The 12,598-nt window shown below is 33.4% G+C and overlaps 1 protein-coding gene and 1 non-coding gene across 2 annotated transcripts; one reads left to right on the top strand and one right to left on the bottom strand.

Moving 5' to 3' along the window:
* Window positions 1-4,752: 4,752 nt before the first annotated feature.
* TRNAI-AAU (transfer RNA isoleucine (anticodon AAU)) lies at window positions 4,753-4,826 on the top strand. Its single transcript has one exon. It is a non-coding gene; the product is annotated as a tRNA-Ile (tRNA).
* A 346-nt stretch (window positions 4,827-5,172) lies between these two features.
* LOC141725017 (transcription factor MYB24-like) lies at window positions 5,173-6,160 on the bottom strand. Its single transcript, XM_074527377.1, has 3 exons — window positions 6,028-6,160; window positions 5,685-5,814; window positions 5,173-5,593 (listed from the first exon to the last, which is right to left on the bottom strand). The coding sequence occupies exons 1-3, from the start codon at window positions 6,158-6,160 to the stop codon at window positions 5,173-5,175; spliced, it is 684 nt and encodes a 227-aa protein (XP_074383478.1).
* Window positions 6,161-12,598: the final 6,438 nt, after the last annotated feature.

Raw genomic sequence — 12,598 nt, 5'->3', positions numbered from 1 at the left:
ATAAATGTAAAATGGACTTGTTTTGATGGCAATCGAAAATACATTTTTGAATAAACTGGACGTTAAAAGTGTTTAAGATGACATTTTTTTATAAAATTAACGGGAATAACCTATATTAATGTGCGAGAAGTGCCTTTAATTTAAATTAAATTATTGGCATATATTTTTTGTTTACATATTTTGATAATTTATTTTATTTGTCAAAATATTATCTTCTTTATGTTCATATTAAAATAAAAATTACGAGACCAATTTTGTGATTTTGCCCACTTCATTCCGTCTTCTTGTGGAATTCTAAAGTATTCAATATTCGTATTTTTTTTACCAATATATTTATCGGATTTGTGTTCATTACACTACTAAATATTTTCTATTCGTATCCAATTCTTAAACACTAGTTAAATCGGATATTACTCGATCCCTTCATTTTTCTATATAACATTTATTTTTTGCACACACTTTTAAGCATTTAACCGCTTAATTAAAATAATTAAAATTTAAATTTTTTTAGAAGTATATAACTAATTAAAACTTTAAATTTAAAAAAAATAAAAATTATTATTTTAACTATGAGATTAAAGTTCCAGACAACATGTAAAAAAATAGGAGTATCATATTTTCCAATACATGCATTAATTTTTATTTATGAGTTATTTATTAATATTTTATCTATGAAGTGCAAAATATATGTTTACATTTGATATTTTATAAAAAAAAATTATTTATTGTGTTTCATCGAAAGAAGGTTTCCTTTTGTTAGTAAAAGATATAGGTTATAGGTTAACACATTTGAAGAGAGATTGTAAAATTCGACAAAATTGAGTATCTAAAATTTGAGTCTATATCAAATTTTCAAGGACTTGTTTTGAATTTGTAACATAATTTGGAAAAAAATTCGTAACAATTTCTTAGACATGTTACAACACGCAACTCAACTCATTGGAGAGAAGACTATAGCGCAAAGTGTGTTGTACTATGCTAATCAAAAGCAGTGTTATAAATTTCGGAAATCGGACTTATTTGATTGAGGCACCGATTTACGAATTATCGGACGATTTTTAAAAAATCGGATAATTTATCAGGGATTTATCGGAAATCGGTCAAATCAGACAAATATTTTTGACCGATTTTTAATTGATTTATCGGCGATTTTTGAAAAATCGGCCGATTTTTATAACAGAGATCAAAAGTGGTGTTATTTATCTTTGACTTTTATGTTCATGCTTTTTGTTGACAAGTGTTTATTAAATGGAATGCCCTTTCTTGCCTCCTTGAGCAACTATAACAAGAATGTCAAGAAGAGTGTCAAATTTTATGTAGGCACTCGTGAGTGCCTTTTTATTAAAGTGATGAGGATATTGTTGGAAAATATTTGAATAAAAATTTATTTGTATTTATTTTATTTGATTTGTAACTTATATATTTTAATTATTTGTAACTCTTATATTAATATCATGATTTTAATTTGATTATTAATTTTGATATTACAAAATTGAATACTTTGTAAGTTACATGTTGATTTCCCCTATAAAAAGAGGTCCTGCCTTACTGGTTTGGGAGACACAAAAAATACATACAAGCATTATTTTTCTTACATACCTCTTAAAGTTTTAGGTTCTTGTTTCTGTGAGATAGAAAGTAGTATTTGTTCGGCTCGTAGGCGGGTCTTGTAGTGCTGAAGACTACATTTGTTCGTTGTATCCTGGGAGACGGAAGACGCGTCACCTTCAAGCACACACGAAAGGGGCTAATCTGTTTTAAGGATAGCGTGGTGCTCACATGTCTCGAACAAGTCTTTTGATATTTTTAATCTTGTATTCTTGATTTAAAATAACTTCTAAACAATACTCTCTACAGATATTCACCGCCCTCTCGGTACCTTCTCTAAATTAAAAAAGTTAAGTATTTGCTCCAAAAGTGTATACAATTCATACCTATTTTATTACATCTAATTTTTATATTATTCGTTTGAGAACTATTTAAGCACTTCATATGAGTGTCAATTATTACACTTGAAGGATGTTAAATGTGATATAAATGAAATGTGTTGTACAAGGTTGGCACCCCTAAAGGGTGATGCTCATAGCTGTAAATATTACTCCTTAGGCCAACAAAGCGTTGCAGTGGTCGAATTTGTGTCCTCCTTGGGGGAAGATCACGAATTCGACTTCTAACATATGCAAGTATGATTAATTATATATAAAAAATTACTCCCGGGTGTGCAATGAGCTGCTTCACATAAAATTCAGAGCAAAAGTGTGGAATGCTAGTGTATATGGTTTTTAATTTCTTAAATTTACGAAAGAATTAGAATGGACTTACTCATTTATACAAATTTGAACATATAATAGCTGTGTGTCGCCTAATCTACACGAGTGGATTGCGTTTGACACACCAGCTACCCACACAATGTCTGTCTAGCTAGCATACTTTATACAATCTTGATTGATCAAAGATTTTTAAAAGATTGTTAGACGCAACTCGATCATCAAATATATCATTGCGGGTTTCTTCGTAAGAAGCTGATCTTCTCAATCGATTGTTGCTCGTCATCTGTTTATTATAATTTTGACGGATAGGGAAAAACCTTGAAGGAGTGAATTACACGCAGATAGACGATATGACTAAGTGATAAATTTATCCGGACATATGGTTACAATAATCGTTTGTCGTCTGTTGTGCAATGAAATGTTGGCCTCTCCTTAACAAACCTAGTAAATTTTTTAAGGCGGATTATCAGACAAGACCGACCCTGAGATTCGAGGGGGCTAATCGAATCAGTTTATGGGACCTTAACATACGTATGTCATGCAAATTCATATATATATTTACTTAAAAAAGTTAAAAGTTTTTAGAGCTTTCACTGACGGAGTCCTAGACACAAACCTTACTCGCCTACAGCGAGGACCACCTCTAATGATTCACTTGTTTTATACTTCATCCGTCCCAATTTATCTATCTCGTTTGACTTTTTGCGGTCAAATTGACCAATTTTTGACTGAAAATTTCATATAGTATATAATCGAAAAAAATTATAAAAATTTTATCATTAGAAAGTACACATAATCCACTTTCATACGTATTCTTCGGTTTTTCAAAATAATAAAAGATTGATGATTAATTTACGGTCAAAATTAAGTCAATTTGACCACAAAAAGTCAAACACGACAGATAAATTGGGACGGAGAGAGTATAACTCATTTTATAATCTCCCTTCTTCCCCACCCCTCCCACTACATTCAACTACACAAGATGTCACATTCTTGGATAGATTTGTGTGTACATGTTTGTGTAATTTCAGATGTAGAATGAATGAAGTTCACAGCCAAAAAAAGAGCAAAGCATGGAGTTTAATAAGCCTGAAAATGTGTTGGTAACAGTAATGTCAAATGTGTTGTAAATCAACAGTTCCCAAAGAAATGTATAAAAACCAAAACCCTGCTGAAATATTCAGGGTGAAGGACGTACGGACGATGCATATGAATCGGAAAGGAGCGTGATCTGGGGCTACGTGTCGACCTCTTATTCGCTGCTGTGACACATGTCGACCTGTCAACTGCGAATCTTTACAATATTTTCCCCTGTCTACAGTCACTTTGGATCCTTTATATTATACGATACTCCCTCCGTCCCTTTCGATTGTTTACATTTTTGAGAGAGTATCCGACACACATTTTAAGGTGCATATAAAGTATAGTTCTGTAATTTTTTTTTACAATTTTCTTTTTCTGAATAAAAGTTGAATGTTTTAATTTTTATTCAGAAAAACAAAATTGTAAAAAAAAAATTACAGAACTATACTTTATATGCACCTTAAAATGCGTGTCGGAGACCCTCTAAAAAATGTAAACAATTTAAAGAGACGGAGTAAGACTTTTAATATTGTACACTGTTTTATCCACTAGTTTTGTTCATGTGTTGCGGACAATGCACTGATGTCTAACACTGTACTGTGTCTTCTTTTAGTAATATCGCAATTCGTGTTTCTAAAAATTTCCGATTTAATTGATTAATTGTCGTGTAAAATGTTATGTTGATTCGATTTTTAAGTCTGACTAATTCTTGAGAGTTTTGTTTTGTTGAAGTATTTGGAATAGATTATTATAATTAAAATAATATATTATTTAAATTAACATTAAAATTGTAGTCAGCTTATTACTCTGATTCATTTTCACTTTTCAGTTATACAAAATCAGTAATCAGTAACTCAACCGATCTAGTACGACCCCCTGTTTTTACGAATACCGTTCTAATGTAATACTTTTTTGTAAAGTAATAATGTTGTGCAGTTCTTGGATTCTAATAAAGTTTATTGTAAAATAAAAATTCTTAATACATAATGTAGATCTTGAATTACTTGATTATGAATAATTTAATAATTGCATGTATAGAGAGAATAAAAGTTGAAGAGAGAATTGTATTTCAATATGTTTCGGTATATCTGATTTCAATAACCGAAGGTCCCATTTATAGAGGTTGATTGACAAGTTTTATTAAGGAAGCTATCTAAGTCTTTTTTGATAAGTATCGTAAGTTTTCCTTAATAAGTTTTACAATTCTTTCTTACTAAATTTCTTCTTTAAGAAGTTGCGCAAGACTTCCTCGATAAGGTTTATGAATCTTCTTGATTAAATTTTGATAATTATTATTATATCATATTAAAACAATACACCTAAGGGTAAATTATTACTTGATTAACTTGTAAGAGCTGATTATAGAATGTATATGCATTACGTGCAATTTCGGGCATCTGGCCTATTAGCTCAGCTGGTTAGAGCGTCGTGCTAATAACGCGAAGGTCGCAGGTTCGAGACCTGCATGGGCCACTATTTTTATCCCTTTTTGGACACACTTCAGCATTGCTACCGACCTCTTGGTCTACCTGTACCATCCTCGCTCCCCTTACGGGATGTCGACAAGATGTGTATTTTTTTTTTTTAAGTATGCTGCACAAGATAGGAGGAATTAGCCACTTGTAATTAGTTTATAGAAGTGCAATGTAGGATGGTGCTTCATTTCACAAGCTGTTCAATCAAAAACCTCAAAATGTCCCAGAACATGGATATAGAATAGCTAATGTCACTTTTGCTTACAATAAAATGTATTTCAAACTATATTGCATGCAATGCTACCTCAACAGCTATACTGCTAGCTTGCTATTGCACAAATTCCCTAACAGCGGATCCCGTTATGTGGATCATCCATGTTCCAGAAACTACCCCATAAGTCATCCAATGTAATGGTGTCTGGACAAGATGCAACCTCTTCATTAATGTAATAATTAATCATAGGGGATGAAGATAATTGATGATGATTAGCCATCTCTTGATTGCCTTGTGGCGGTGTTGTTATATCGACTTTCTCAGACGTGTTCACCTCTCTATGATCATCATCATGTGCAACCGTGATGTCCGTTTTCATTCGATGATCATTATCTGCTGTTTGCTGGACTTGGACCTGGTGGTTTCTGCCTTCGGCTTTTCGCTTTGCCTGCCTTTGATATGGCCTTGCCTTAGTCTTGTAATGCGTTCGCCAATAGTTTTTGATCTCATTGTCTGTTCTTCCAGGCAAGTATCTAGCTATGGTAGACAATCTGTTTCATGCATGCAGCAATAATAAGCTGTTGCAGTAGTATTTTGGACAAGAAATAGATTGAAAAACTAGCAAACATTAGTATTGCATACTTGTTTCCCCACAAGGCATGCAGCTCAATGATGATGCCTTCCTCCTGTGGTGTCAAATTTCCTTTCTTAAGGCCAGGTCTCAGATAGTTCACCCACCTTAGTCTGCAACTCTTCCCACTCCTATTAAGGCCTTCAGAAATCAACAATTTAAACACATTAGGATACACGGTATATATCTCGTGGATGTTACTCAGACTCCTCATTTTACCTTCAAACACTCGGACTTGGGCACTTGTTTTAGGCCAAGAACATGTATATTTTTTAGAAAGTGGCTAGTCCGGTGCTTGGACACTTCCAGCCAAGTCCGAGTAACACACTAGTTCGTAAAGTAACAAAAACATACCTGAAAACTTGGAAACAGAAGTCCATCTTCCTTCACCATGCAAGTTAATATAATCAGTAAGCAGCTTATCTTCCTCAGGAGTCCATGGACCTTTTCTCCAACCTTGCTCACTGCCACTGCCTTCCCAATCCATCAAACTACTCATTATTATAAATGTTTGCTTCACCTCAACTAACTTCACTTGTCTGATCACTAATGATGTGTTTACTGTCTCCAATTTGCAATACAAAACGCATGCAATTTTCACTTATATACTATATACACTGCAACATATCAGTCAATTCAATGTCCTTTTCTTAACACTACACCATGCATGATGATTCATTACCACCAACTCTTTTACCAAATCAGTCTTTCTGTTATTTTAACTACATTTTATTCTCTCTGTTTCATTTTTAACCATCCAACATTGAGCATGTGTGTATTTCGAATCTATTTCCTCCTTTTTGTGTGTCCGACATTATGTCACCAAGATACGTTTCTAGTTACGCACCCCGAGTAGCTCAGCTGTTTGAGACCGCAACTTTCGAACTTTATTATCCCATGGTCTTCTATTTAATTCCGAGCTAACATTTGAATTTATATGGTTGAACCTCGATTAAGTAATAATCGTTAAAGTAATAACTTTATTAAAATAATATTTTTTCCGGTCCCAATATAATGGACACAGTGTATTTTTACTCCCGACAAAATAATAAATCCGCTAAAGTAATATTTTTTCCCGGTTTCAATCCTATTATTTTAAAAAAGTTTAACTGTATATGAATTTATGACGGTGGGATGATATATTGACCTCGTCAAGATTAATCAAGGAGATGCATGTACTCAAGTTCAAATGCGCGTAAACTGACACGAACAACTTTTAACAAAATACAGTTTCAAAAACATTAATCATCACAAGTTTGAAGGTGATTAAGATTATAAAATCTTGATTATAGCTTACTAAGCTAATGGGTGGTTCTAAGTGTTTCCCAAGACAACGGCTTATGGTCCAATGAGAGCATACCACATGTTACATGCACAACCCTGGGCCTTGTTTAAGAGTGATGTTTAGTTCTTTAAGCATTAAGCTCGAAGCTTCCATGAATGCTAATTAAGATAATGCGGCATTATAAAACTTACAAAGAAGATTAGGACAATGAGCCACGCTTGGACACGTGGTATGGTAAGTAGTTAATTAAGATAAGTGAGAGTATTGTGGCGTGGTTTAATTGGTTAGAGTCATTAATCTATGTACATATAGGTAATGATGGTGTGATTAATTAATTAAACAAAGAAAAACTGTTAATAAAGTTTGAGCAGCTGCTAGTAGATCATTATGAAGGAGTTCAAGATCTTGTAAAGTATATGGCTATTTGAAGAATCCAAAAGGTATTGATTTGATAGTAGAATCAAAGATGATGATGTACTTACTTTTATGTTAGTATAACCTTAAAAATACATATCAATTAACATACAATGAATCAGATTAACGGCCGTGATTTAGTTAATTAAGTGATACCTCCCACTAAGATGGTTAGAGCAAATGTGAATGATTTAATGGAGTTCGGGTGAGAGGAAGGCTTAGGTTCAATTCCATGTCACCTCAATATTCTCACAATAGGTAAAGTTATGGATCCCGTAATTCATTCTGGAATGTGAGAGAGCGTTAGAATCTATACTATACTATAATAGTCGGAATGACGTATAATTTATAATTTGGTTAACCTCTAATTTTGGTTATCCCTTTCTATCACGACCATCGGATCTTCTTCATCAAATAATCTTAGATCTAAATACTAAAAAAATACACTTCACAAGTTTTCAGGTTCGAATCTTATTAATAACAAACATTTATATTATTTATAAAGATACATATAAGTTTTCATATTCGAATCTCACTCACCAACAATAAACATTTACATTATTATATACGAATAAGATCTCATCAATCATATATAATTTATACTATTTGCACATAAAATTTGGAATTATAACTATATAATCATTATATATTATTTAATTATTTATATTTAATTTTAATAAAATTATTTATAAAATAAAATATATAAATACTAAACGAGACCCATGCATCGCACGGGCCAAGTATTAATATAAAAATGGCTCTCATGATCCATTTCGAATAAAAGAGCGTTTAAATATTAATATAAAATACTGGAAAAGAGTGATCGGTTACTTGACAATAGCTACAGAAAAATTCTGTTTGTGTTTCATATTTAGAATCTAGACGCGTAAACGTCATGTACATTGATACTGCTTGTGTATAAGGGAGGCTTCTAGATAGATTTGATTGTTCAGATCAAAAAAAGAAGAAGATAGATTTGATTGTAATTAATTATATTATAATCACGTAGTAATTTGGAAGATGCAATGTATGCGTTTTGTGCTTTGGTCTTTACAGCTGATGGAATTGTTAAGGTATCTTATTCTTGTACAGCAGTCAGCAGATCTATCCTCATTCTATCCGTGGAGTGTGCCTTACTTTTAACATAGTTAGTTAGAGCATCTACGTCAGAGGAAGAGGTGCCAAACTGTTTAACTTATCAAATAATTGTTTTTTTTCGAAACTTTGGTTATATCACTAAAATATATATAGATATATATATATATATCTTGACATTCATATGATTGGATCGATAAAAACTATTTTAAAAAAAAAAATCAAAATATCAATTAATGAATAAAAATATTCAGGATATAATATAGTTATTTCGAGCTTTAACAACCGAGCTCGAGCCGAGCTCGATCCGAACAACCCAAAACTCGACTCGAGTTCGTCTTGCTTGACGAACACATTCGTCTGTTCGAGCTCGAACTCGAGTTCGTTAACGAGCCGAGCCGAACGAGTTCTTAACGAGCCGATCTCGAGCTTATTCGCGAACAGCTCGTTAACAACCCTAGTCAAACATGTCCAATTCATCATAATTAATTAATTTTAATTTGTTTTTATTTATATTATATTTATTAGGACGTGTCCCACGTCGTTTGTAAGAGGGACATATTACTCGAATATAAGCAGTTAGATACATCCATTAATAAGAGGCATTTTAGGATATGTCCAAAACAAAATCGTGCGACTTCGGCCCAAAGCTGACAATATATACTAATGTGGAGTTAGGTCTGCTTAGCAAACCCAACAAATGGTATTAGAGCTTCAAGTTGTAACGATCTAGAACAATCTCAGTTGGGCTTCCAGATGGACTTAGGAAAAGGCAGATGGGCTAACCCAATATATGGGCTCAGGGAAAAGGCAGGTGGACCTTCCAGTATGGGCCTAGGGGGAGGCAAATAGCCAGATTGATTTCCTATATGGGTCAAGGGGGAGCCAGATCGTATAATCAGGTGGCAAATTCGGTAGGTGTCGAGCCGATGTGTAAAGGGGGATATTGTTAGGAATTGTCTCACATCATTTGTGGAGGGGCAGATTGCTAGTATATAAGCAGACATATAACTCCATTAGTATGAGGCCTTTTGAGAGTTATCCAAAAATACACTCGTGCGTGCTCGGCCCCGAACGGACAATATCATACTAATGTAGAGTTAGGTTTGCTCAGCAAAAGCCCAACAAGTGGCATCAGGGCTATGGTTGAGCCGATCCATAACAATCTCACGTGGGCTCCAAAATGGGCATTGGAAATGGCAGATGGGCTAACCCCGTATGAGCTCAAGGAAAAGGTAGGCGGACCTTCTAGTACGGGTCTAGGGGGAGCAGATAGCTAGATGGACTTCCAGTATGGGTCAAGGGGAGCCAGATTACACTGAATGAGGCAGATTCAACAGGTGTCGAGTCTGATGTGTGAAGGGGGGATTTTTAGAAGTTGTGCCATATCATTTGTGAGAGGGGAAAATTGATAGAATATAAGCAGCCACATAACTCCATTAGTATAAGGACTTTTGGGATGTGCCCAATAAGTGGTATAAGAGCTATGGTTGAAACGGTCCATAACAATCTCGCGTGGGCTCCAGAATGGGCCTTGGAAATGGCAAATGGGCTAACCCAGTATAAGCTCAAGAAAAAGGCAGACGAGCCTTCCAGTATGGGTCTAGGGAGAGCAGATAGCCCGATGGACTTCCAGTATGGGTCAAGGGGGAGCCAGATCACACTGAAGGAGGCAGATTCGACATGTGTCGAGTTCGATTGCGAAGGGGAAGATTGTTAGGAGTTGTCCCACATCGTTTGTGGGAGGGGAAGATTGCTAGAATATAAGCAACCTGATAACTCAATTAGTATGAGGCTTTTTGAGATGTGCCCAAACCAAATCCATACGGGCTCGGCCCAGAGAGGACATTATCATACTAATGTGGAGTTAGACATGCTCAACAAGCCCAACAATATTTAGCACCCTTTAACTCCAATAGTTGGTTGCTCATGTGAGGTGTCTAGATAGTCCTCAAACAATTAATATAAAAGGCTAGATGTAATATAGTGAGTATGGACAATATATACGTTTAGTGCAAGTATTGGGTTTTTTCTTTTTAGAGGAGATGCCAAGAGGGTATTAAAAGTTGGAAACTTTTCTTGACACCCCTTGGGCACCCTTGTAACTTCAATAGGAATGCACCAAAGAGTGCCATGACACATAGGATTTACCACTCCTTTTGGGCACCCCTATTGGAGTTTCTCTTATATTTAGCTCGAGGGGCTACGCGGAACTGCCGTCAGATATTTAATTATAGTTATTTATTTAAGCCTCGCTTGTTTTGTAATTATTTTACGATAACTCATCATCATCATCATCATATCCCAGATCGAACCATAACTTTTGATACCATGATAAAGTATAGAGTATAGAAGAGAAGAGGAAAAAGTAGGGTTTTATTAATATGACATGTCCATTGTTACAATAGAAGAGATGCTTATATATCCAACACCAAACATATAAAGAAAAATATCCTAACAAAACTATTACAATAACGAAACAATTCAATAATAATATTATTATATTGACAATATTTTCATAAAAAAGTTTTAAACATTCAACCAAAAATTAACAAAAAATGTAATAGGTAGATGCAAGATTATTAAAAGTCTATTTATTTATTATTTATATTTTAGGCAAGTTCATACGTAACCCAAAAATATTTTGAATAATTTCAAATGAAAAGTGGAAAATGACGATTCGATTTCTTTCTTGAAATATATTAATTTTTGGTGGAGATATTTTCCCATTCGGAGATCGTTGATACCTGCAACAAATAAGGATATCAAAGTCTCAGAAACAGTAACAATACAAAATTCTCGTAATTCTGAATCCTTGCTCTGGGCAAGGGAATTTAGAGACCGGAGATATTATATCAATTTCATTTACAAACAAGAATGACTTGACCATAAGGACGGACCTGAGATATATAAAGCATTAAGTAAAAAAAATTGTGTCGAATAATAAATGGAATAAGTATAAGAAATGAGATATCGAAAGTATATATGTAAGTCCAACTAAACAAGAAATATATTTTTAACTTTTTCTATAGTCTTCTAGAATAAAAATTAAATATATCATATTTTATTTTGTAGTCTTTTAGAATAAAAATAAAATATACGTTTCTTAAAATTTATTTTGTACTATATTTTTTAATATTTTCCTTTTATCCATTCATGTATATTTTCAATTTTTTCGGTTCTCTCATAGTTACTATAAAGAGTTTAGTTTCAGGACCGGGTTTGCCTGAAATGTGATTTGGTAAATCAAAATTAACCAGGAAGATAAAAAAATTCCATTTTATTGTGTAAACTAGAACTTATGATGGTTTCTGTTAAGCAATTCATTAGTTCTAGGATTTTTTTCCCAGATTAGTCAAATGGGTGGTGCAATAGACGACTAGTCCCCTCTTCGTCCCCAATTCAGGTTGACTAGGTTCAAATTGATGATTTTTAATCATAGATTAAAATTTACCCATTTGTAGTTTTTAAAAACTTAAAGTTAAATTTCAAATAGATTACACGTAGTTTCCAATAATGTAATTTTTCTAAAAAATTTCAATTATATAGTATATTAAATTTCAGCTGTTAAACTGACCATCAATATTAAAATTGAACAATTAATTATGAACGAAGCGAGTATCACATGTTATAGGAATGCGTTTTCGCTTCAACTGTCATGGAACATAATGCAAAGAAGTGGAACTTGAATTTAAGTTGGAGTCCTGGCATAGGTAAATTCCTAGTTGGCATATCTAGTTACGCCTCTAAGTCATTTTCTCCTGCATAGCAAATTTTATGGACTATGACTGTTACTGGACGAAATATTTGGAGTCGGTCTTCCAATAATCGATTTTTGGCTTCCAATCTTTAATTCACAAAAGTCAATTATATTTTTTGACTCAAGTATCCGACATATGTGTTTTGTGTGGTTGAACTAAGTTAATTAGCAAAAGAAGGGTTGAAGTATGCAAAGTTATGTAAAATGTGTGGTTACGTTAAATTTAACCTTCCTCTTTTTTCGCTCCCTTTTACATATAATCTAATACTCTCACTAATCTTTGTTGCTCCTATTGGAAAAAACATTTTGTTGCTAAATAAATTTGATTTGATAAACGTAAATCACTACATATAAACAAACTAACCTAAAAT

The sequence above is a fragment of the Apium graveolens genome, chromosome 5 (assembly GCF_009905375.1).
Source record: "Apium graveolens cultivar Ventura chromosome 5, ASM990537v1, whole genome shotgun sequence".
NCBI lineage: Eukaryota > Viridiplantae > Streptophyta > Magnoliopsida > Apiales > Apiaceae > Apium > Apium graveolens.
This window is presented reverse-complemented; position numbering and strand designations above follow the sequence as displayed.